This window comes from Merops nubicus, unplaced genomic scaffold (genome assembly GCF_000691845.1).
Source record: "Merops nubicus isolate BGI_N331 unplaced genomic scaffold, ASM69184v1 scaffold5290, whole genome shotgun sequence".
Taxonomy (NCBI): Eukaryota; Metazoa; Chordata; class Aves; order Coraciiformes; family Meropidae; genus Merops; species Merops nubicus.
The window spans coordinates 1-23,372 of NW_008580741.1; the positions used below are offsets into that span (position 1 = coordinate 1).

The window sequence follows — 23,372 nt, forward strand, 5'->3', positions numbered from 1 at the left end:
TCAGACCCCAGCATTTCAGACTGATGTTATTAGACCTTAATATAGCACCTGTCCTGTTGAGTCCATGGGCCATCTCTCTTATTTCTGTTCTAGAATAATAATTAGTCATAACAGAAAGTAGTGGTGTTGGCAGAAGAAATGGTGAAGTCTTTCTAGGATGTGTGAGTGGGGCTGGGCTGTAAAGTATGCCTAGGTTCATGGTGAAAGGTTCTCTTTGAGTACAAGCACTGATAAACAGGCTGTACATCTCATCCCCTCATGGGCCTCGTGGGTCAAGCCACGTTCCAGGCACCAATCCAAGAGAAGAACCCAGCCTCACAACAGAGCTGCAGAACCCTGGCAGAGTGATGATGCCTGGGTGCTTGTCCTTTTCCAGTGGCATGGCAGCTTCTGTGGAAGTCTAGACCTTGCCTGAGGTCACTCAGAAGCTGAGGAGAGCTGATACTTCTTTTATTACGTTGCTATCATCAGCAATTAAATTGTGATGACTTTGAGCAAGATGTAGCCTTGAGTGGCTACATGGCTTTAGTGTTTCCTTTTCCCTTTTTGATTTCAATTTTATAGCTGTAACCAGTTAAGAAAAAAGCTGAGTAACTTGAAAGAAAATGCCCAATGCCAGTTCTCTAATTTATAGTGATAACAGAACTAATGCTTCTTTCAAAATGTATTCATCAGAAGATTGATACCTGCTCTGTAATAAAAGCCACATTCACAGACAAATGGGAATAGTTGAAAACTTGTGATTTTTGCTGGCAGTCTCAGGCATATGCAGGTTAACTTCGTGTGGCTGGGGAAGGCTCTTTATGCAAAGAACATAAGGTCACTTCTCTGTAATTTACTGTCCTCTTATGCTGTTCTAGGAATGTGATGTGAAGTTTGCCACTTTCTCTTTTTGTAGTGCAGTTCTTGTCAGCACTTATATATTGTTTGTTTGTTTAAATGATGAACTGATGCATATTATAAAGGTCTGGTACTTTCATTTTTATTATGCCTTCTGATCACATAAAGATGAGCAGCTATATCCAAGCCCGCTTGGTCAGAGCAGCGAAGTGCTTCTGTTCCGCCCCATGGATCCTCATGCAAGAATTATAGCATCAAGGGGTGAGACCGTCCTGTATTTCAGGGGGCATGCTCCTTCTGCCTGCACAGCTTGAAATAGTAATACAATTTTTTGCAAAGGAGTTGGAGGCTTAATATACCGATGGCTGTGATGCAAAAGCTGAACCTGCAGCGTCGTTAGCATGCAGAGCAAATAACTGATTGTATTTCCTTCATGCTGTGTGCCTGTGGTCTCAAAAGGCTTGACTCTCCACCATACTTATGGGTTTAGCTTGCCTTTATTTCTTTCCTCTGCTCTTCTTTCAGGGCCTGATCTTTTTACTTGTTTTTGAGTTCCTTTGTGAAGTGAGAGCGGTGGAAATGGTTTATTGGGATAGATAAAGACAAAACTGTCTGGAAGTTGAAGAAAATAAGGGTGGTTAAATCCTGCATTTGGTAGCTGTTGATCAATCAGACTAAGTGATGTGAACAAAACTCTTCTAAGGTGATACAAATCACCTGTCCTAAGTTTGACATGGTATTGTAATGATAGTTGCTTAAAATGAAAGCTGATCTACTTTTTATAGTATGTTGATAACGGTTTGATTTTTTTACTCTGGTTTTCTGTTTTCAAGGTCTGAGTAAATGTGGTGTTGAATATTTGAACTTGCCTGATCCAAGTTAGCTAATAGGCAGAAAAAGGCAGGAAAGATCTGACTGCTGGAGTCTTTTGGGGGAGCTAATTAAAGAAAATAGCAGAGTGTATTGCCTCTTCCTAGGAATAAGTGCCCCATTGTTATGTGTGCACTCAAGTGAGTCATTATCCAAGAGCATGTCTGGTGTCCTACTGTAGTCAAAGAAGTCACATCCGGATTTGCCAGCACAGCACTCTTGTCCTCTCCTTGCATTCACATTTTCATTTCATTTCTTTGAAAACAAAATGCTTGTGCTGAGCAGCCTGCACTTATGTTGTAGACCTGTTTCCCACACTGCCCAAAGCTGTCACTGCTCTTATGTACATTTATGTTATTTTTTAAATTAAGAATGATGGTTTTGCATTGACCGTACAATTGTAGGCAATGTAGTGATTCAAGTGGATGAACAATGAAATTCTCAAGTTCAGGACAGTGAGTGGACATTCCCACACAGAAATTAAAGGGATTTGTTGAGTTTTTTAATAGTGTGGGGCTTGTTAATCTCTACTAGTGTTGGGCTTTATATTTTCAATTCCAGTGTGAGATTAGAAGTGACTAGAAGGAATGAAGATATTTTATCAAAAAGAAAAATAATGTAAAAGTTCTATTTTTATTATTCTTTGAATTTATACACTTAAGCTTTCAATTTTTTTAGAGGAAGCTTCTGCTGTTTTCTTATTTCCTCTTTTGATGCATAGATGATTATACAGAGATGTCTTTATAGACGTAGCTTGAAATGCGCAATTGATAAGTAAGCAGCATTTGTTCAAGAGGTATGTTGCTATGGCTGATATTTTTGACTGTTAACATTAGCCTGAACCTGTTCTGGAAAAAACAGACCTCGCTTAAGGAACAAGAAGCATACAAAGAGCTAGAGTATATAAATGTCAGGGATGTTTCAGCGCTGCCCCAGTCCCTGTGCAGCACATCCGAACTCTTCTGAGGGAAGCACGCCGCTACAGATTATGGGTGTGTGGAGCTGTCAGCATATCCATACAGGCCTTTATGTGGAACCAGTGGGACCTGCCAGTAATCATACAATGTGCCTCCTAGGAAACTGAGTGGTGCTTGTTGTGCAGCTGCTGAATATGTGCCCGTCTGTGCTGATGAAAAGAAGAAAAGTTGCATATGGGGGGAACTAAAATGGGCTGAGAAGTATGCTCTGACACATCTAAGATTTTTGCAGGCTGGCTTCTCTCTGAAGCAGCCACAGCCAGTACTTGTTTTCCTGAACAACAGCATTTATTCTGACTCCACAAGGTTAAAAGCATCTTTCTCTCAATAGCTAGTTTCAAAGGCAAAAGTGAAAACCTGAGGTTTAGGTTTAAGTGACGCTGTGCTAACAGCCTGTCTTCTGCCTCATGACTTTAGCTTTCTATTACGTCAGCCAAGCTTAAAAATTTTGAGCTTTTTCAAGGCACAGACATTTTACTCCCAGCATGTTTTTTAAGATGTGAATCAAAAGCTGATGTTGACAGTATTTGTTCACAGGCAGAAATAGAATGAGGTGAAGACAAGACAAATAATTTAGTTAGAATTCCACAAACTAAATGCCTGTGATGTGATATCCTAATACATACAGTTGGTTACACCTACTTTTTAAGAGCCTGTGATGTGATATCCTAATACAGTTGGTTACACCTACTTTTTAAGATCACGTTATTTTCAGAGTATGTTACTAATAGCTGGTCTATTTGTCAATACCAGAGCAGTCATTCCTGTACTAAGAATATTTTGTACCAGATGGTAGTGTAGTATTCAGAGTCCTATAGAAAGATCCAGTTATTTAAGGCTCATGTAATCTATACTTCATGCAAGATGCTAAACAGAGAACAGTCATAAATGCGTATTGTTTTCAACTTTAGATCTCTGGTTGTAGCTCTGGAAATAAATGTGGGACAGTTCTGAAAGGTAAGGTCTTCAGGAATATCTGAACTTAGATGAAGTGCACTGGGATGTAAGCACTGGATGTTAACACAGGCACTGTTTAAAATCCTGCACTATTGGCTTAATTCCAGCATTAACTTTCCTCATTCTGTCCCTATTTCTAGTTAAATATTCTATACTTAGCTTTGCCATGTATTTATTTTGTAAAGTGATGCTTTTTGTACACAAGAAGAAGAATACAGATATTTTAGATTTACAGAACTTTTTCTTCAAAATTATTGTTGTCCATGAATCTCAGAATAGTCAGTAGTGTGGGTTCTGTGGGGACACTTTTATGAATTTAAATCAAATTCTAGCAGAGTTTTTGAATGAACAACTACTTTTTTAGCAGATGTGTTGCATGTGTAATAAATATGTTAATGCAGCTGTAATGTCTGTCAGGAGCTGCATAATTGTAGTAAGTTTTACAGAAGAAAGAAAAAAGCAGCTTTTTGTGATGCCTAGAGAAGTTTGCCTCCCAAAATGCAACCTTTCACCTGTATTATAGAGTATGTTTATATAGCTTTTCTTTACACAAAGATTTTCACAATGAGAACTTGCCCTTCCCCTCCAGCATAATCATCTGCTGCTCTTCCATTTGCCCTGTACATGCACTGTGTCAATAGTGAGGACTCTTAGCTGCAGATCTTGGTTGCACAGTAGAAAACGTGCATCTCTTCTACGGCAGTTTCTCACAAACCCAGCAGGGATATTCTTGTCGTTGTGGCATTGGAGCCTGCTGGGAGAAGTATGTTCTCCTAGCAATTCCAGAAGTGTTTTCAAATCCCCAAGGAGAGAGAGTTGAAAAGGCATAATCTTCTGCAAGACTGCAGAGATGGTCGTCACTCCTTCTTTGTCAGGCACAGGTCCAGCCCTAATTTTGGCAACTTTTGCTCACTGAATTCCTGCCTACACTCACCTGGTCTTCCTCGCTGCTCTAGAAGAAAACATTTCACTTCAGGCTTCCTAGAAACATTTTGTTCAGCCTTCTGCAGGAAGAAAGGCAAAATGATGTCCCTTATCACTAGCCTTTCACAAAAGAGGGGAGCAGGAAGTGTTCATATCCCTAAACCTGCTGTTCTTCCCGAGGCCTTGGAAAATGAAGTAAAGATGGTTATTTCCATCAGTTAGGGGAAGGGCTGTGGGGCAAAAAGCTGTCTGTATGATGCTCCGTTTTCCTTGACCCCATGAAGGTGAAAACAAAGTGGATCAGAAGGCAACAGATTCAATGTTACATATGAATACTGTTAAGAATTACTGACTTAATTCTAACTAAAGGCATATTTGTCTTTCTGTTTTAACATCTTAAATCTAAGCCTTCACATCTATTCATCGATAGAAAGCGTGCATCTCCTCCTCAGCTGGCATTGTGTAAAGTGGCTGCTGTGTTTGTGTGTCTGCCACACAGTAGGGGGTTTACTTTTCTGCCACGGGAATTAGGGAGTGACTTTTAATGAGAATGCGCTTAATAGTGGATATGGCTAGTTAAAAAGTTCTTGGAAATATCAGTGACTCTCTTACTTTAGCAGACTTCTAGACAGCATTGTGCAGTGTTAGAAGTGAGGGTCTGTAACTTAGTTGTTTAGTACTTGCTGGTTGCATTTGTGAATAGTTTTTTTTTATTTTCACCTTTATTGTTAGCTTTACTCATCAGTATGCAAATAACTAAGTAACAAATTATTCTAGTTTACCCAAATAAAACCAACACACATTCTTGGAAGAGAGTTCTGAAGGAAATGCTCACTTAATCTTTACTTCTTGTAAGAAGCTTTGTCTACCAATATGAAAATTGTAGGCTGCATATTTTCAGTTTACGCCATGAATTCTGTATTAAGTTGTAAATCTTATTAAGTTGTAAATCTGCTATAGTAGCCTTCATGGATAGTCCTTGACAAATATCACTGATGTCAGATACTTTTTTTCAGTATTTTCTAGATGGTAAGGAGAATGTTTTCTCTGTGAGATGGTTCAAAGCAGGTTAGCATGGGCTTTCCTGAATTCCTCTGCAACTAATTTTGCAGCATGATAGTGGATCCCTGAATCGCTATCAGAGTCACTGATAGGGATTGCAGCAGTGACCGTTGCTTCCTCCCTGCCCCTCCTCCAGAGTCCATGGCATCAACGTGAGTAGTGGCAAGACGTGGGCAGCCTGAGCTTGTGCATTCCCTAAGGAAACTTCTGTTGGCACTTAGCCTAACGCTTACGCTGTCACTTCTGAGAGGATGTCTGTGAAACAGAAGCAAGTACATCACTTGGCAGGAGGGGTGAACCCTGCTTCTTGCAGGACCTTCTGGACACTCACTGTCAGCTGGACTGTGTATAAAAAGCTCATTGCTGTATTTTTCCTTCTTTCTCCCACAACTTGAAGGAGAGTTTTTTTCACACGCACTTTGTATGTTTTCTTTTCCCACCCGCTCCCCTTGCTCCCCTTGTTCCAGATCTAAATGAGTGTGGACTAAAGCCCCGGCCGTGCAAGCACCGGTGCATGAACACCTACGGCAGCTACAAGTGCTACTGCCTGAACGGCTACATGCTGATGCCAGACGGAACCTGCTCGAGTACGGCAAGGCTTGTCCTTTTTCCAGCTCTGCTGAGCCCTGCTTGGCTTTTCCTGGGAAAATTTAATGAAATGCAGATGAATCCCAAAGTAAAAGATGAATCTTGCTGAAAATTAAACCATTGCACAAGAGGAGCTTCTTTTTTCTAATGAAATCAGAGTGAACACAACAAGAGCAAATATTTTTATTTTATTAGTGTTATTACAGATTCCCCCAGAAGCATTTTTCAGTGCTGTAAATCACTGTTAATTTGCCTTCAAGGACAAGTGCTTGCAGTTTTCATTGCAGTAACACACCTGCAGTTCTGATGTATTATGTCCTTATGAGTGTAAAATCATTAAAGCTGCAGATGTTGATTGGTTGACTGGTATAAAATTGTGCTGTCATCTCTCTGGAGATCAGGTTCCTACTTGCTCCAATAAAATTGGGTATTTTGAGTGTCTGGACAGAGAGAGGGGGAAAGAAATTACCTTTAACTAAAAATGTTTCTATTTTAAAACAGCAGTACTGTCCAGGAGGGTTTATAATACATTCTGGGCATTATAGTACTCACAGGGACTGTGTTGCATGATACAACTTGGTACACTTGTGGTGGTATTTTTTTTTCTCCTTAGAGTTGCAATTTATGAAAAGAAAAAATTTACTCTATGTGCATTTGCTCTTTAAAGCATGAATGGATGCCCCTCAAATCCAACAAGCGTTTTTTCATTTCTTTCATAAGATGTCTTCTATAATAAGATGTCTTATTTCTCCAAAGTTTTCAGTCATTTTCTGGTCCTGATCTGAGCCTTTACCTAAACCTGTTGAATTTTTTTTCTGTAGATGCCCTTTCTTGTGCAATGGCAAACTGTCAGTATGGCTGTGACGTGCTGAAGGGGCAGGTGCGCTGCCGCTGTCCTTCTCCAGGGCTGCAGCTGGGGCCTGATGGCAGGACTTGCATAGGTAGGTGCTCAGATGCAGATCTAATTTATTTTTTTTTTCCTCCAAAATGTCTTTACCCTTACACTGAATACAGTTTGAGAGTTTATTGGATGTGATTGGGATAGGCATGTAGCTCAGGTGGTCTGTGTCAGAGATCACTAGTGTTCTCCTCCAGTCCTGTGAGTCTTGTCAACTGCTTAGAACTCACATGGGCTGGTTGGCATCCAAGCATTTGGTCCTTACTACTCCTGTTACTGGGTCATTTTAAACTGTTGCTGACAGAGACTCCAAAATACATGCCTGCAAAACAAAAGGAATGGGGAGGTCAGCTCTCTCTTGTACAAAACAAGGTGGTGCCCAGGCTTGGCATGTAGAGGGATAATTTGTGGAAATCGTTGAGATTATACTGGGACAGGGTGAAGGTTTGTGCACACTCCTAGTATTAACAGGATTGAAGCTGCTCTCTTTCTTCCATAGTGTGAAAACCACAGGTTAAAATAAACTCAGGAATTCAGACTGCATAAAAGTGAAATGTTTTGTTCCCATGTTTGTGAATGTGGAAAAGGTGCTTATGGTTAATCAGACTGTATTGTTCCACAGTCTAATATGGTCTGAAGAAAGTGTGACGTGTGACATTAGTCATTAACTACATCCTGACTGGATATGATGCTCCAGTGATTTTATTATTTATACTCAGCGCAGTGCTACAGTTCCATAACCAGAAACAACACTTGCAAGGAAAGAATGTAAAAGAATTTGGGTGCCCTAATTATCCATCTGGGTATCATGGCTGTCCACAGGCGAGGTGGTTCTCCCACCACTGTCACATGCTGAAAGGATTGAATTGTAATTTGTCATGCTGTGGACATTACGGCAGACAGGCATCTTTGGAAGATGCTTGTGCCGTGCCATAGTGAGCTGAGCGATTTTAAATATAGATTCAAGGAAGTTATACCAAGTACAGGAATTTGCTAGAAAAATACTTGAAAGATCCTCCAAGTGTGCTTTTTTATGTTCAGGCAAACTTCATGCTTTGAAATAAACAAAGTACACTTCTAATAAAGAGTTTTTCAGTGCCGTTTTCAAAAACCTTTTTTTCCCAGAAAGGTGAAGAATTGTGTACCCACATTTCAGTTGAGTGTGTGTCATTCAGATTGATCTCATAACCTATTTTTAAAATTTTCCACAAAAAAATCAGAGAAGTCTTGTACAATACAGAGAAAGTGATCACAGCAAAAGATGTCATGGGTCATAACATGATCTACTCCCCTTTTTTGGTAAGAAGTGATTGTGACGTGCACCCTTTTTGTGTTTTTTTTTTTTCTCATCAAGTTTGAGTTGTACTGAACCCAGTAAATACCTTCAAGAACTGAAAGTGTTTGAGACTAAGACTGTGGCTTTTCCTCACGTTTGCAAGCCCATCATTGTTGGGAAGGTTGCCATTACCAGTGAGGGTCTGGGTATTAGTGCAGTACAAATAGAAGTGTAGATGATGCTAAAAAAACTGAAGGGTGCATTGGCTGCAGCTCATGAAATCCTTGTTTGGGGAGAGTTTCAGAGACAGCTGGGAATGTAATGCTTATTTTTAGCATAGGTGGAAATTCCTTTAGGTGTTATTCTAGTCTTAGCTTAAGCCATGGTGATCGTTCTTTTGTTAAAATCTTCCTTCCAATCAGTGAAGAGCAACCAAACAATTTGACTGTGGAGGTAAATCATATAAACTAAATAACAACAAATTGAAAAAGAATTCATCAAAATACTTGGTGAAAATATGGATTAATTGACTAATTAATTGATTAAGGACTCTTGAATCAGTAAATAAATGTTTCCAGCTTTTTGCATTGCTATTTTCATTAAAGAAATTATCAGTATACACATTTCAGCTTCAGAAAGTCTGAAGGTATTTGAGGACTGAAAAGAATTATTTTCATTGTAAAATGAACTAGTTGTTTTGGTTGTGTATAGCAACTTGAAAATACAGCCTTGTAAGCTTAAAAATAAGAATATTTTTAAGTTATCTCTCAGTTGTTTAGTGCTTGACTTGGTAAATATAGTCATACTGTGACAGCAGGAGGGAAGCAAGACTTCATAGTTCTGCTTCTCTGTGGAACATTGATCATCAGATGGATTAGGTGCTGTCTGTGTTACGTCTCTTTGAAGCAGCTCCCTGGTGCTAAGTCCAGGCGTGCACCTCCAAGGCAGGCTGGGCGGATCAGAAGAGAAATCATCCCTTCATGCCCTGGTTTTCATAGGAAGCAGGCATGAGCCACAGTGTGCTTGCAAAGGGAAGCAGCCTTAGATCATTTGGGTGCAGGTGTGACTTGGCTCGGGTCCATGGACTTGAAAGAAGCCACGGTCACTGTGCTGTTTGAGGACTGCAGGGAACTAATCGTAAGCACTTGCATACCAGCTTCTAGCTAATGGTCAAAAAGTGGTTTTCCCACCACTAACCACCATCTACCCACCTCTCACATAAAATACAAGCAGTAGACTATTACTTTTTTCCATTATTTTTGTGTCACTTTTCAATAGCTTATTGATTAGCAGTTCAGTCCTGCATCTTTAGGATGTTTACTGCCTAGAATATTAAACAATACCACTGCAGTGCTCTTGTGATCTAACATGCTTCCTACCTCATGGGAATTTGCAAAAGCATGAACATGTACAGGGGAGAGTAAGGACAAGCTACCTTAGGTCTTAGAGGACCTAATTCATGCCATGATGGGGTATATTCAGTGGCTAATCTGCTTCTCTACTGAATTGCTTTTAGAAGTTGTGGTTTAAAGATAAAAACAACAAAGAACCCAAACTAGCTCATAGTAATCAAGAGTCTGAAAATTGCAGCCTTGAAATAACATTTTAAAAAAGGGCAGAAAATTGTGGCTTGTAAATTAAATAACAGTAAGGAACATGGTAGAATTCATAAAACTGTTAATAATATACTGAAAGCTTAAACTTCAATAATAAATTCAAACCAAGAGGCAGATTTATAGGGAGATTCAGGCATGTGGAGAGATGCCCAGTATTTGCCTTGCTTTCCTTCTCATTCAGGCTTCTACCAGGGCATTGAAGAAATGCTCCCTACTGAGAGTAAAGGAGAGCTGCTATGTCAGAGCAGTGTGACGGGCCAGGAGTGAGGGGTTGAGTCCTTGCTGTCCTTGGTAATTCTTCCTGCAGACTGGGACAGAGCAAGAGTTGCTGAAGGAGCCCAGCCAGCCAGTAATTCATGGCTTTAGGTGACTTTTTGTCTGGGGTAAACACAGCTTGGAGTATTTGAAGCTACGTCTCCCCTGCCTTCAGTAGCTGCCCGAACTAACCAGCAGTTTTGTGGTAACATATTTTTTGTGCTGTGCAGGAGACTCAGGCATCTCCCTGCCTAGTTCAGGCCTCTTTCACAAGCAGCAGGGCATCAATCACTTGGCTTTGTTTTGCAGTCTTGACACCTGCAGCTGAAGTAGTCTTTTTGGGAAAAGAATTGCGTGGAGAGCACAATCTTGCTTTCCCATAGATCAAGAGCCCGATAGAGCTGTAGAGCAGCAGCTTGAACTGTGCCCTGTAGATAACCAACAGACGTCAGGAGTGGTGTGCGTCGGAGGCAGCCCTGCCTGGCAGGTCTCTACCTCGGTGAGGAATTAGGGTTCAAGCACTCAGCAGGCTTCAGCTCGGTGTCCAAGGGCTATGAGTGAGTGGTAGCACAATTTTTGTGTATCAGCCTGACCTCATCTGAGAGTTTCCCAGAGAGTGAAGGCAGCGCCGGGTGAGCGTCGGCTGTGCCCTGGGCCTCTGCTTGGCTTGTCAGCGGGCAGAACAGCAGCTTCTGGGAGATGGGGGTCGTCAGAGATGGGATTGAGCATCGCCTGTGTCTTCCCACTACTCTGTCCTTGCCTGGATATTGCTTGCCGAAGAACTGCTTCAGGTCCTGCTGTAAGCATCTGGCAAGGCAAATGGGAGGCATGCATTTCAGAACCTCAGAGAGATTTTAAGGCCACTTAGGTAACCAGCCTCTCTGTGAAAGAGGAGTCAGCTATAGCCCAGGCACCGCTGAGTAAGAGGTTGCAAAGAGCAGGTACTCCAAAAGCTTTTGGCCTGTGGTAACTAACTGGTAAGACACCCAGAAATACTGCTCCTTCTGCACAGGTGAAAATTTCCTGATAGGCTCAGCAGACAGGTCATGGATTAGGGACAAGTGAGATTTTAAGAAGTCACACCACTTCCTGCTGCAGGGTGTTGGACTTTGAGTATGCAGGTATGACCTGTGCTACAGGAACAATATTTCAGGCCTGTTTCGGAAAAAGAATTACTGGGGTAGTTTTTATTATTCCTTGTTTGTAAATCCGTGTGCTGTCTTTATAACCAGGCAGGACTTATAGGAAGAACTCAAAGTAGCTTTCCTTCAGACAAGCACCATGACAGTTTTAGGGGTAAGTATTTTGAGGCCTCAAAGAAGCTGTTGTGCATCCTGTGGGGAATTAGAGAGCATCTCTCCAAGGGGAAGGGTACCAGGACAGCAAAAGCACAGAGCAGGCATTCCAAATTCAGTGGCAGTGCTCATTATGCCAGATCATTGCTTGTCACTCACAGTCTTTGTAGAGGTTTTTGGCACTGGAGGCATAAAAATTTGGGGATGTGACCAAGAGCTGAACTAAGATGGCACAGCCAGAAGTACTCGGGTGTTACTGCTGGATGACCAGTGTGTAGCCAAAAGGACTTTATCAAAAATACTTTGGCTATTCTTTAATTTTTCATTTTGTAAAACCATTTTAATTTAGATAGTATAGTATTTCAGCTGCCATTAAGAATAATAGAGTTCCTTTGTTTCCACAGATATTGATGAATGTGCTACTGGGAGAGCTATCTGTCCACGATTTAGGCACTGCGTCAATACTTTTGGAAGCTACATGTGCAGGTGTCATAAAGGCTTTGATCTAATGTACATCGGAGGCAAATACCAATGCCATGGTAGTAACAACTTCCTTTTTATCTGCATGTAGTAGTGCTGCATATTCTAAACTGAAATTAATGGTTTAAAGAGGAATGTTTGCTTACCATGGCTGAAATGTGAAAGCAGGTTGGTTTAGGTTGTACCACGTCTGTGTGTTAGGAAAGAGAGTATTATAGAAATAGACTGTGAAAAAGGAAGCATATTTGTCCCCCGTTCTTGTAACTGGTTCTGCTGTGGAAGCTCCAGGGAGAACAGAGCTGATGACCTCAGGAGTTTATTTTCAAAGCCTTTGTCCCCACAGGTTTCACTGTGCACAGGCAGTTGTAGGTTTGGAGCACTGTATGAGCTTAGTCTGTGACTGAGCTCCAATGCAGGTGTGCTCCATAATGTGCCCCAAGATCTAAGATAAGAAAGTGTGACTAGAGCATATCCCAGCTCCTTCCAGACAAGGCTGCCCAGCCTTCCTTCCCCTGAAGACAGGTGGGGAAAAGGCAGGGGTTGAAGAATAATCTGTCTGTGTCTGGACATGAGACTGGAATGCAGATGGTGTATGCCCTTCCACATAGATGTTCCCAGGTCCCACTGTCTTAGTTTAAACTGGTTATGATCCTTTCACTGAAAAAAGGATCACGTGGACATTATGAGGAATCACTTTAAGTGTATTTTTTTGAGAGAAATCTCTATGCAGAGCACGGGAATTTGGAAATGTTTGATTGCATCGCTAACAACAAACATGGAAATGCCATTTAAGATGTTTGAAGCAGTTTCTACTTGATGTAGAAACATCTGTACAGACATATAATAAAGGAAGCATTTTATGAAAAAGGTTTAATACCCCTGTGATTAACAACAGGCATATTCCTCGTATTCCATACACTCAGTTTTTTTCTTCTCATGCCACCATAAAGAAGTAGTTGTTGAAATTGTGATCTTTGTGATCCCAACTGCAGTCCACACACAGCACAGCACTGAAGCTGATGCTGAGCAATACCAGAGTTCCCCAATAGTCCTTTTTACCCTAGTGTTTTAATCATGACATTGATTTGTGACTGGCTATCTTCCTTTTCACACTGACAATTCACTTTTGTAATGATACTTTCCCGATGACCATACTGCTGTCTGAATTTTTCAGGGATAAGTGGAAAGTCAAGTTTCTTTGAAGTCAATGGTTTCTTAATGTACCTTTTTGTTGCAGATATAGATGAATGTTCCCTTGGCCACCATCAGTGTGGTAGTTTTTCACGATGTTACAATACACCAGGATCCTACAAATGCAAGTGTAAAGAAGGGTATAGAGACAACGGAACAAACTGCATACGTATGTAATGCTCCTTTTAAAGAAGGAATTCTGAAATGACAGTGTCCCATGTTGTAAATTTTGAGATACAGCACTATCAGGCTCAGTTTATCTTAACTGTTTTTAATGCTTAAGAGGACAGGGAAAGTAGTCAAGAGTTTTCTGACTCTTAGGATGCCTTGGTAAAAATACCTTTCCCTGAGACATTTTCATAATTAGAAAGAAATTCACCTCTCCCTGTTCACAGCTTCATTCTAGAGATTGCTTCAGGATGAGAACAAGGGAGTAAGCAGGGTCGCTCTGGTCAGACAGTACACATTACTCATACCCTGCTATTATATATTGCTGTGCACTCTGCCACTGCCCTGTTTCAGCAGCTCACCCCATCCACTCCCCACTGCTCCCCAGATGTTAGCAGAGCCGAGAGGGAGGATTTCTCTGGAAGAATTCTCTGTTGGAGAATTCACTTCCTCACCTCTCTCAGGAGAAGGAGCCACCCCCCTTTCTACAGAGTAGGCCATTAGAGCTCCCCCACATTTGACATTCCTCAGGACTGTGCAGCTCTATGACAGCTGCTGAATCTTTTTGAGGGCCCTGTGTTCATTTTTGGGTTCTGGTCTTTGGTGACTCACTGCTCCCTTTAAAGAGCTGTACCACTGCAGACTGAATTCCTTTGGCTGTAGCTGTCAGTAATGTAAGCTGCATCCTTCCCAGCCTGAGTGCTTGCAGTTACATGTGGACACACTTCACATATGATACTGGGACATGGTCCTAAGGTGCGTTTTATACTTTAATATACCATAATGTAAAAACTGCAGGGTATTCAAAAAAAGAATAATAAACGTGTGGCCACAGAGAAAAACGTTTTAACCTGCTATCATCAAATAATTAATTGTTTAAAAAACAGGAGGTATTCTTTTTAACCATGTGCTGTACTTGAAAGACTTGTACTCAAAATACGTGACTAGAGTTCTTATTGGGGCTTTTAAGATCTCCAGGGAGATATAAAAGGCTTACTAACAAATAGAAAATTACAGATAAAACCCAGATGTTCTTTCAGTCATGTCTACAGAAACTCCCCTTGTGAAACCAAGTTAAAATTTGGTGTCCTTTTTTATGGAATATTAGGGAAAATGGTACTGTAGGCACTACCACTGTGGTGTAGATGGTGCTTAGTTCACCTTCTCCTTTTCATGGAGGCTGAAAAAATGCCCTTTCCTTGCTTTCCTGGTGTTTAGCAAAGGTCAAGATCTAGATGAAGTCTGTTGGCTAGGGTTCAATCTCTGCAAAATGATTAATGCTTCCTGACAAGGAGTAAAGTTTAGAAGTGGAAAGGTGTGGAAGAAGTAACTTAAGCCACAGCTATGTGCCCATCCATGACTAAAATGGTTGTAACATGGGAGTCTTACTAAACTTGCCTCCACTCCTGAGCACAAACTTGTCTGGTTTAGAGAGCTGCCTGACACGTATCTTTCTGTCCACGCTTTTTTACTAACAATCCTTTTGTGCAAGTTTTACCACCTCTGAAAGAGTTGATGCTTGGGAGGATGTGGGGATGGAAGTCTCTTGACCTTCAGTCATTCTAAATCATCTCTCAGCTGCTGTAATGAGAGGTAGTAGCTAAAGGGATGTGGTAATTCAGCAGTGCTGATGCTAAAACACGTTTCTAATTAGTGGAAACCTTCAGAAAGAAATTATTTCAGCGACGACTCTCCGTGTCATAATGAAATATATTGTTAAGTTTCTGGAGTGAGAGACTCAGATGCCATTTTGGTCCCATTTTGATCTCTTCACAGTTATTCCTAATGTTATGATTGAACCACCTGTTCCATATCATATATTCAAGGGCAACAGCACACTCCCTAAGGGAGGCAGTGGTATAACCAATAGGATTCCTGATGTTGGAGGCACAAGGCAACCCCTCAGACCACCATATGTACCTGCTATTGTTACAGAAAGGCCGTTGACCAGGCCAACAACTCGACCTACACCTGGGCCAACGACACGTCCCACACCCAGGCCAACAACTCAGCTGACACCAAAGCCAACCACTCGGTATGTGCCAGTGACAACAAGGCCAGTAACGAAGCCAGTGACGAGGCCTCCACCACCACCTCAATCTACAACATTAAGACCTACACTACCACCACAAAGAACTCAGATAACAACTGAAGAGCCTTCACATGTTCCCATTGAAACTACAACTTCCCAACGCACTATAGATGACAACAGGATCCAGATAGAGCCTCAGAAACCCCGAGGAGATGTGTTCAGTAAGTAATTTTATATATCCTTTCATTTATCAGAATTGTAGATGCAGTGAGGTGAAAGCATAGTCTGTACTGTTTGGGTTTTTTGAAACACTTTAATCAGTGGGAAAAAAGACATGAAACGGAAAGTGTTTATATGGTAAAGCTACACAAATAATTGATTTTATGACCTAACAAAAATGTGTGGAGGAAGTTCTGGATTAATTCAACCAAAAGTTCCAGGTTTTCTTCCTGAAATTATTTATAAGTATATCGTCCTGTATAAGTACTTAAACTAATAATGCTTGCAGACGAAAGCTTTGGAAAGCAAATGACATTTTACTGAAAAATGTTGAAATGCAACATAACTCATAAATAGTTCCTGTGTGCAAATTCAGGGAGTTGAGAGTCACTCTTAGACAGCATATTTCCTTAGCTTTAAGAATGGTAAGAAATGAGACCAAGTCTGATTACCTAAAGACTCTGTTCTGTCACCTTATTGTACAAACTAAAATAGTCTTGGATGTTTATGACCAAGCAATCACAAAATTCCATAAAAGTAACATAGAGACAAATTTCATGGACTGCATCTATGAAAATGGATGCATGAGAAGTTGAAGGTACTAAAAATTCTTGTAGCATGAACATGTGTCATTTTAAGAGCTGCTCTGAAAGCTATAGAATCATTTCTATGCCAGCTTTAGTGCATGCCACAGCAGACATTACTGGCACATGCAGAGTTACTGAAGTGCTGGGATCTGAACCCCACGCCCCGAATTAAGGTTGACATATGGGTGATTCCCACAGCCCTTCATACAGAGGGGGTGAGTTTGCCTTTTAGCTTCCCCCCAGGGTGCAGCCAGCCCTGCAGGGAGAGCCAGAAGGGAAATGAGCCCCAGGGGTCCTGCATTGAGTTGACAAAGGTCAGGTGTCTGCTTGGGGATAAAAGCTGGGACCACCTGTAGGGAGTCAGGAGTGTCTCCACAGAGCTTCCTGACTCTCCCTGGAGCTGGGTCCCAGTCTGCTCAAGACCTTTGTGAACGTGGGCTGATCGGGTGAGAGTCACCATGTGGGCACCTTTCTCTTATGTGTTCAGCTTGCTGGTCTGGCTGTTTCCCATGCCAACCGTGGGCAACCTCAGGTCTCTGTTTGTACCACCTGTTGTGGGCTGAGTTACGTCCTTTGTGAGATCGTTGGGGGTGGTGTTGTTTATGTACCAGCTGATTGACCTGTTTGTACCCACAGCAATCATTCATGGAATGTCCTTCTTGTACACAATACAGTCTGTGTATTGGTTCATCTTCCTGCTGGTGGTATCATTTTTGTTGGGCCTGGTCATTGGCAGAACAGTTACACTGATCTATGGAGAAATATTCAACACCCCATTTCATCTTTAGTTCTGCTGCTCTTTAGAGTTGGGGAGGGTGTGCTGGATCAGCCCTTCTCCTTCAGCTTGACCTACAGTAAAGCTGCTGAAGCAGTGTCAGAGGAGAAGTTTGGTGTCTCAGAGCAGGTGTATGGCAGTGTGGGAGTGTTTTTCTCCTTTTTCTGGCGTCTGCATGGTAACTTCTTGGGCTGTGTTCTCTTAGGTCATTATCCAGTGAAATACTTTGTTCCCTGTGAAAGATGTTTGTTTTCCCTGTTGACATTTTATCTGTCGTAGAGTTTGATAAATTAAAAATAGAGACAAAAGCTAACTTAGAATTTGGGGAGATAAATCCTGTTACTATCCAGAGGAGTGTGCTTTTGGCTTTTTCAAGGTTATTTTTAAACATTCTATGTTTGGTTAAAATATAAAAAGATTTTTATGTAAATTCTAAAAAGGAAGATTCCCAAAACTTAATAGAATGGGAACCAATAGTTAAGAATACAAAATTCCATGGAAGTTATTCTAGATTCTAGGATTGCACTTTCCAGACTGTCTCATGTTGCAAGCATTCTCTGCAATTCTAAAGCAGAGGAATAGTTTAAAGCTTATTATTTACAATTAGTCCTGCGTTGACCCTAGTGGCTCAATTTTGAAGCAAATTTCAGTACATATGCTTCAGATACATGGGGTTGGAAAGTAGGGAAGGAAGTGTTTGTTTTATTACTGCAAACATATTATGGTGCATACAATGAACACAGGAAAAGTTGACCTTTGCTAAGTGTTTTATCATCTGTTTTGGTGGGCTGCTACCCTTTTAGGTTTGTGATATACATACCTAGCTTCAAAGGCTTCAGTGCACTATACAGCAGAATCCCAACAGATCAAGAACCAGCAACTGTTACTGTCTTCAGCAGGTAATACAGGGACAGATACCTCCTTGGATCAAGTCAATAGAATGTCTTTAATCCCATGTTATTTCTTCTTCTATCCTGTGCTAAAGATATACATGACAGACGTGTGTGACTGGAGGCAGACACTCCACCTGTGCTGTAGATGGTAGGAATTTCATGGTGCATCCTTAATGAAGCTGGTATTGTCTCTATCTTTTTTCTGTCTTTATTTCATGAACTTTGAAAGCATCATCTAGGTAGTGGTCACTGGTGTCCCCTCTCACCTTCTCTCTGCCCAGAGGCATTTATTTAGTGAGTGCACAAAAGCATTTGTTTAGGATTTGAAAACTACAGTTCTGCAAAACAGAAGAACGTGCTACCTTGTCAAGGAAAGCGTTGCTGTAGAGTAAGGTGTTACTTTACCTGTTGTGTCCTTGCACTGCAGGAGTTTGTGAGGAGGAGGAGAAGTCACGTTTCCTCACGTGGGACACCGAGGAGAGCAGGTAGGAAAGTTATAGCCATGTAGATCACTACAGTGGGACAAGCAGGGCAGGACTCAGCTTTTCCTTGCCTGCTCTGAGACCTGCATTTCTGAGGGTAATACAGAGACACTGGAGCATCCCCAGATGCCACCACACCAGGGGTTCAGCTAGACGGGAGCGTTGCTGCCCGGCGCCGAGTTCCTGGCTGTTACCTGGCTGCAGAACTTGCTGCGTGCGTGCTCGTGCCAAATGCCAGAATAAAGTGCAGTAGCCCAAATGCCTTCCATGTGAGCTTACAGATGGCACTCGTGGGGTTCCTGCTGGCCAACCCAGTCCCTGCTCCAGGCCTGTGGGAGAGCAGTACCTGACTCTGGGCTGCAGCTGCTCTGTGTGAGGCACTGCAAGCTCAGGGCAGCAGTGCTTCCACCAGGCTGTAGCTGGGGCCCCTTGAAAAGCATTCCTTACAGCCAAACACAATGTTAACAACCACAGTGTTTAGACAGTACAGAATTTTAAGCTAAAATAACTAGTAACATTTAGCTAACCTCTGATGTGTTTATCTGCCACGTGGATGTTCCAAACCCTCCCCATCTCCAAAAACATTTGTGGATTTTTTGCTTGTCTGTTTCCTCAGGGAAGGGACCTTTTCAAATACTTCCTCCAGCTTCTTTAAAACACCTCACTTGGTGTTTTAATCCCACCTACGTCAGACATCTTTGCAGTGTTCCTAGGTTGCAGATATGAGCTGAATTCATTTGGCTTATATGGAGCCTCTTTAAGTTCATTTCCCATGTCATCTGCTTCTCCAGTTGAGACAGAAAAGAAAGTAGTTCTCAAAAATTAGTTTGCGCTGTGGTCCCCCTATGCCTGAAAAGAGAAGAGAAAGTCTTGCTCTTGCTGCCTGTCTCACAGGAAAATGCAGGCAGCAATTCAGTCATAACACTTACTGTCTTGGAAAACAGAAGGAAATTGATGTTAGGTGCACTCAGATCGTGAGGTAGGACTTAATTTCAGTTTTGTAAAGTCTTCAGAAGAGTTACTGTGTCTGCCTAGGAGGCTGCTTCCTTGTATGTTGCCAAAGGCTGTTGTATCCCAGTCACAGAATGTAGTGTGTTATCCCACAAAGATGGGCAAAACCCAGCACAGAGAGCACTGCAGCCAGCGACCACTGGCAATTCTGATCTTCCAGCCCTTGGCATCTGCCAAAGACCTCAGTATTTAAAGTTTTGTATTTAAGCTACATTATCTTGTGGTGCACAGACTTTTTCCTTTCCTTTTTAACTCCTCGGGCTCTGCAGCCTTACCCAGACTTAGACAAAGCTGGGACAGCAACCACTGCTTTGCTTCTCCATCTGTTAGGCAGTCCATGGCAGTGGAGTAGTCGCTGTGCTATGCAGTGATAGGTGTCCTACTGCACTAGGCCAAATCCTGCAAACATACTGGTGGTCTAGGATTGGTCTGTGTCAGGAGAAGAAACACACCTGGGCAAGGTAGTTGTTTTCTGCAAGCGTCTCTCAGATTTTAATGTTTCATTATTTAACCTTTTCCTGAGCTTACCTTTGGTGAGTTGTTGCTCCCCGTTTTCTCCTTTCATTGTTACTTGACCTGCTGTCCCAGACACTGAGTAAACTTGTCCTAAGCTTTCACTTCAGAGCACTCTTGATTGTGCTGCTCAGCTTGAAATCATCTGAGGCCAGTGAAATTGCTCTGTTTGGTGGTGGCAAAGAGCACAAATGATAATAATGCTGATAATGTTATTTAAATGCCCTTGCAATTTCTGCATTTCTTTAGGTGCTTTACCCCTTTTCTAAAAATGCCTGCATTGACTTTGGGAAACTGCTTTTTCAGAGAACAAAAAAAATTAGTATTTTTTAAAAAGAAATTCCTACACTTGGCCTTTGAACCACTTAGTCAGATGCAGACAGTGGAATCTGGCACCGAGGATAATCTTCTCCTGATATGGGTATAGGGGGAATGGCAATGAGGGAGGAATGCAGCGATGGCTTAATACTTAACTATTTCGGGACTGATACAAACTACAGTGAGGTACAGAGGAATCTTTTCTGGTTACTCAGATAAAGTGTCTAACAAAGAGAAGGAACTTCTTAATAAGACTGAATTTCTGCTACCATCAGGATCTTGATGATAAGCCTTAAAAGCATAAACTTAAAGATAAAGCATAATATTAGATATCAGCAGAGCAAGGAAAGAAAACCCTTATCTATAATAAAAGATAGTTCAATAATTTTCCTTCTTAGCCCTTAGTGGAACTGAAAAAATTGGAATTATTCAACTTTTCTCATAACAGCTATTAAAAAAATTAAAGATTGGATTTAAACTTGATTCTTTCTACTTCCCTTTTCAGTGACTGAAAAGTTCTTAGTGCAGTAAAAGCAGTTATGTGATCCTTGAAGGTGCTGACAAAAGGAAAATGCTGAAAGCATGAAAGAATGCGGGGTGTGTTATTCCATGATATCATTAGAGTATTATAATTTTATAATAGCATTTCATTTGTCTTCACTGTCAAGCATCTATTAAAATGTATTCATCTTAGTATTTAAGCATTTGAGATAGGCTCTTTGTTACTGTATGTAATTCTGGAGCTAAATCCTAAGATCTGGGAGTCTTGCAGATCAGATTCTCCATCAATCTTCTAGCTGGTTTTATCCCCAATGTGATACACAAGCTTCTGTAGGCTACTTATTTCAGCTGTGTTTCCCTGAAACTCACTTGTCACTCTGCACCTCTAAGCTGCTCTTAGAAAAGCAGGCAGGTTACTTTTCAGAAAATCTTCTGAAAAGATAGATAATAAGATGTTTGATTTAGGTCAAAGTTAATGAGCCTTGTAACTGCCTGGGAAATGCAAGACTGGACTTTAGAGTGGTCTCACGCCAGCACCATCTCTCCCCTTTTATGCAAATGGTACTGTAGAGGGTGGGACAGTCCATGAAAGTCCACCAAAAAGCCCTTGCTGAGATGATTTTCACTGCAAAATTTGAATCTACGGGGTTCTGGGCAACATACCCTGGACACTGCAGGTTGGAGTGGACCTCTCTGTTGTCCTTTCTGTTTAGCCCAGCAAATATCAAAGTCTCCCCTGGACGAAAACAGGACATATTCTTGTTTACTAAGCCTGACTGACCTCTGGACTACCCTCCTTTTTAGCTGTTTTCTACTAGTTCTCCATGGCATCTCATCACTTGTCTTTTTGTTTAGTGGTTGTTTTTTGTTTGGTTGGTTGTTTTTTTTAAATTGGAATTAAACAACTTTAAATCGTGACTATTCAGTCAAAAAATCTTTGCCCTTTTTTGTTGTTGTTTTTAACAGTTGGGAAGCTTGGTGGTGATTATTGTGTAGAATGGAATGCATAAGAATGCAGTTTTTGTTGTAAGGCAGAAGACTGTGTTATTAATAGTAATAACAACTGCTAAAAACGTGAAGCTGCACTCCATGCTTTGTTTTGGTTTTGTAACATCAAAACAGTGATTATTCTGCAATTACAAATAACCTGTGTACACACCACCTCTTGTACTCCTGAACTTGGCAGTTAGCGAGTAAATGAAAGTCCTAGTTTTCCCAAAGGATTAAAAAGCTGAAAAGAAATCAATCTTTTATGCGCTTGTTAAATGTTCCCCCCACATTCATACATCTGTGGAGAACTTAGCTCATGAACTTTTGAGAATATGGTAGTGTTGATGTATTGGCTCGCTCAGAGCTCATAAAATTCTCCAAGAAAAAGAGGCCAAGTTTATATTTAACAAGCTTTATCAAACCATTGAAGTTAAGTGAAAAGCACACTGATAGGACTTGGAAAGCTTGCAGAAAATAACTGTGCCAAATACTTTCTCCCACGATCGCCACTCAACATATTAGTTGTTGCAGCAAAAAGCGGTGGACACGTGGATCATAGTGAGTGTCCTGCTTCTCTTACGGTAACTCTCCTTTGGGATCGAGTGCACATTCCTCCAATGAGGTCTGAGCTCTGAAGTGACTGGTTTAAAGCTCTGCAGCACGTTCTTCTAGGAGCTCATAACAGTGTTTGGAGAGGACTTCAGAGAAAAGTTTTGAAGAAAAGTTTTTTTTTTTTTTAGACCTTTAATTACAGGCAGATATATCAACTTTAATTTTGAGAATGTTTGTACATATGCACAAATGTAATTCAGATTTGTAAAATAGCGGTGCAGTAGAAATGGTATTTTAGTAAGTAAACTGAAGTAGTCTGGAAAATAAATTCCTAAGTATTTCCTGCAGTATTTTCCCTGAGCTATGGGAGACTGGGAAGGGGATTCATAGGGCAAGCGCATATCTTGAGACTGTGACCTCTGAGTATCCTACAAAATTTAGAGCAGGGCACTGGGTTTTCTTAGTGCTCTCTGCCATTGTTCGTTTAGAGCCTTATAATTGCCTGTGAGTCTGTGGTCTGAGCCTTTGGTCCCCAAGGAAAACTTAATCTGGGGAAGAACAGGAAGATACAGAGGTACAGAGCGTTAAGTTCAGTGTTAACCTAGATGAGAAGGTACCGTGGCCAACCCGTCTCTGGTGGGGGTGTGTGGGCCTGAAGGTGATGGCACTGGTGAGGTTCCTCATGGGATGGAGTCCTCCTGTAGCTCATGGAGAGGGCAGCTTGCTTCTCCGTCCGCTCCCATGGGAGCCTCTCCGTGCCGTGGCCTCTCTCCATGCGGGTGCGGCGGGGGGCGGGCGACGGACAGGCCGTGTGCCCGTCCCCACGGGCAGCCGTAGGGCCTACCCACGCTGCGCCCGGCGGCTTTCCGTCCCATTGCTGACTTCACAGGGCAGGAGGCAGAAAGCATCTGTTCTCTGTAGCGCGGTGGGATGAGAGGAGAGGCCAGGAGAGAGGTAGTCCCTGGGGGTGCCGCAGGGCTCTGTGTCTCACACGTGGGGACTGCTGTGCTCCGCGGGGAGCAGCAGCGTGGCTGTAACGTTCGGTGAAACTCCACTGCAAGGGCTCACCGAAGGCAAAGCTGCAGTCAGAAGTGATGGCGAG

The 23,372-nt window shown here is 41.8% G+C and overlaps 1 protein-coding gene across 1 annotated transcript in view; it reads left to right on the forward strand.

The window, feature by feature from the left end:
• Positions 1–1,008: 1,008 nt before the first annotated feature.
• NPNT (nephronectin) overlaps positions 1,009–23,372 on the forward strand; it is a gene marked incomplete at its 5' end in the record, with an annotated part of 30,230 nt that continues 7,866 nt past the window's right edge. Inside the window, 7 exons of the mRNA XM_008936718.1 lie at positions 1,009–1,101; positions 6,098–6,217; positions 7,040–7,159; positions 11,963–12,097; positions 13,276–13,398; positions 15,174–15,469; positions 15,554–15,650. Coding sequence (XP_008934966.1) covers positions 1,009–1,101; positions 6,098–6,217; positions 7,040–7,159; positions 11,963–12,097; positions 13,276–13,398; positions 15,174–15,469; positions 15,554–15,650 — 984 coding nt within the window. The remainder of the gene's footprint in view (positions 1,102–6,097; positions 6,218–7,039; positions 7,160–11,962; positions 12,098–13,275; positions 13,399–15,173; positions 15,470–15,553; positions 15,651–23,372) is intronic.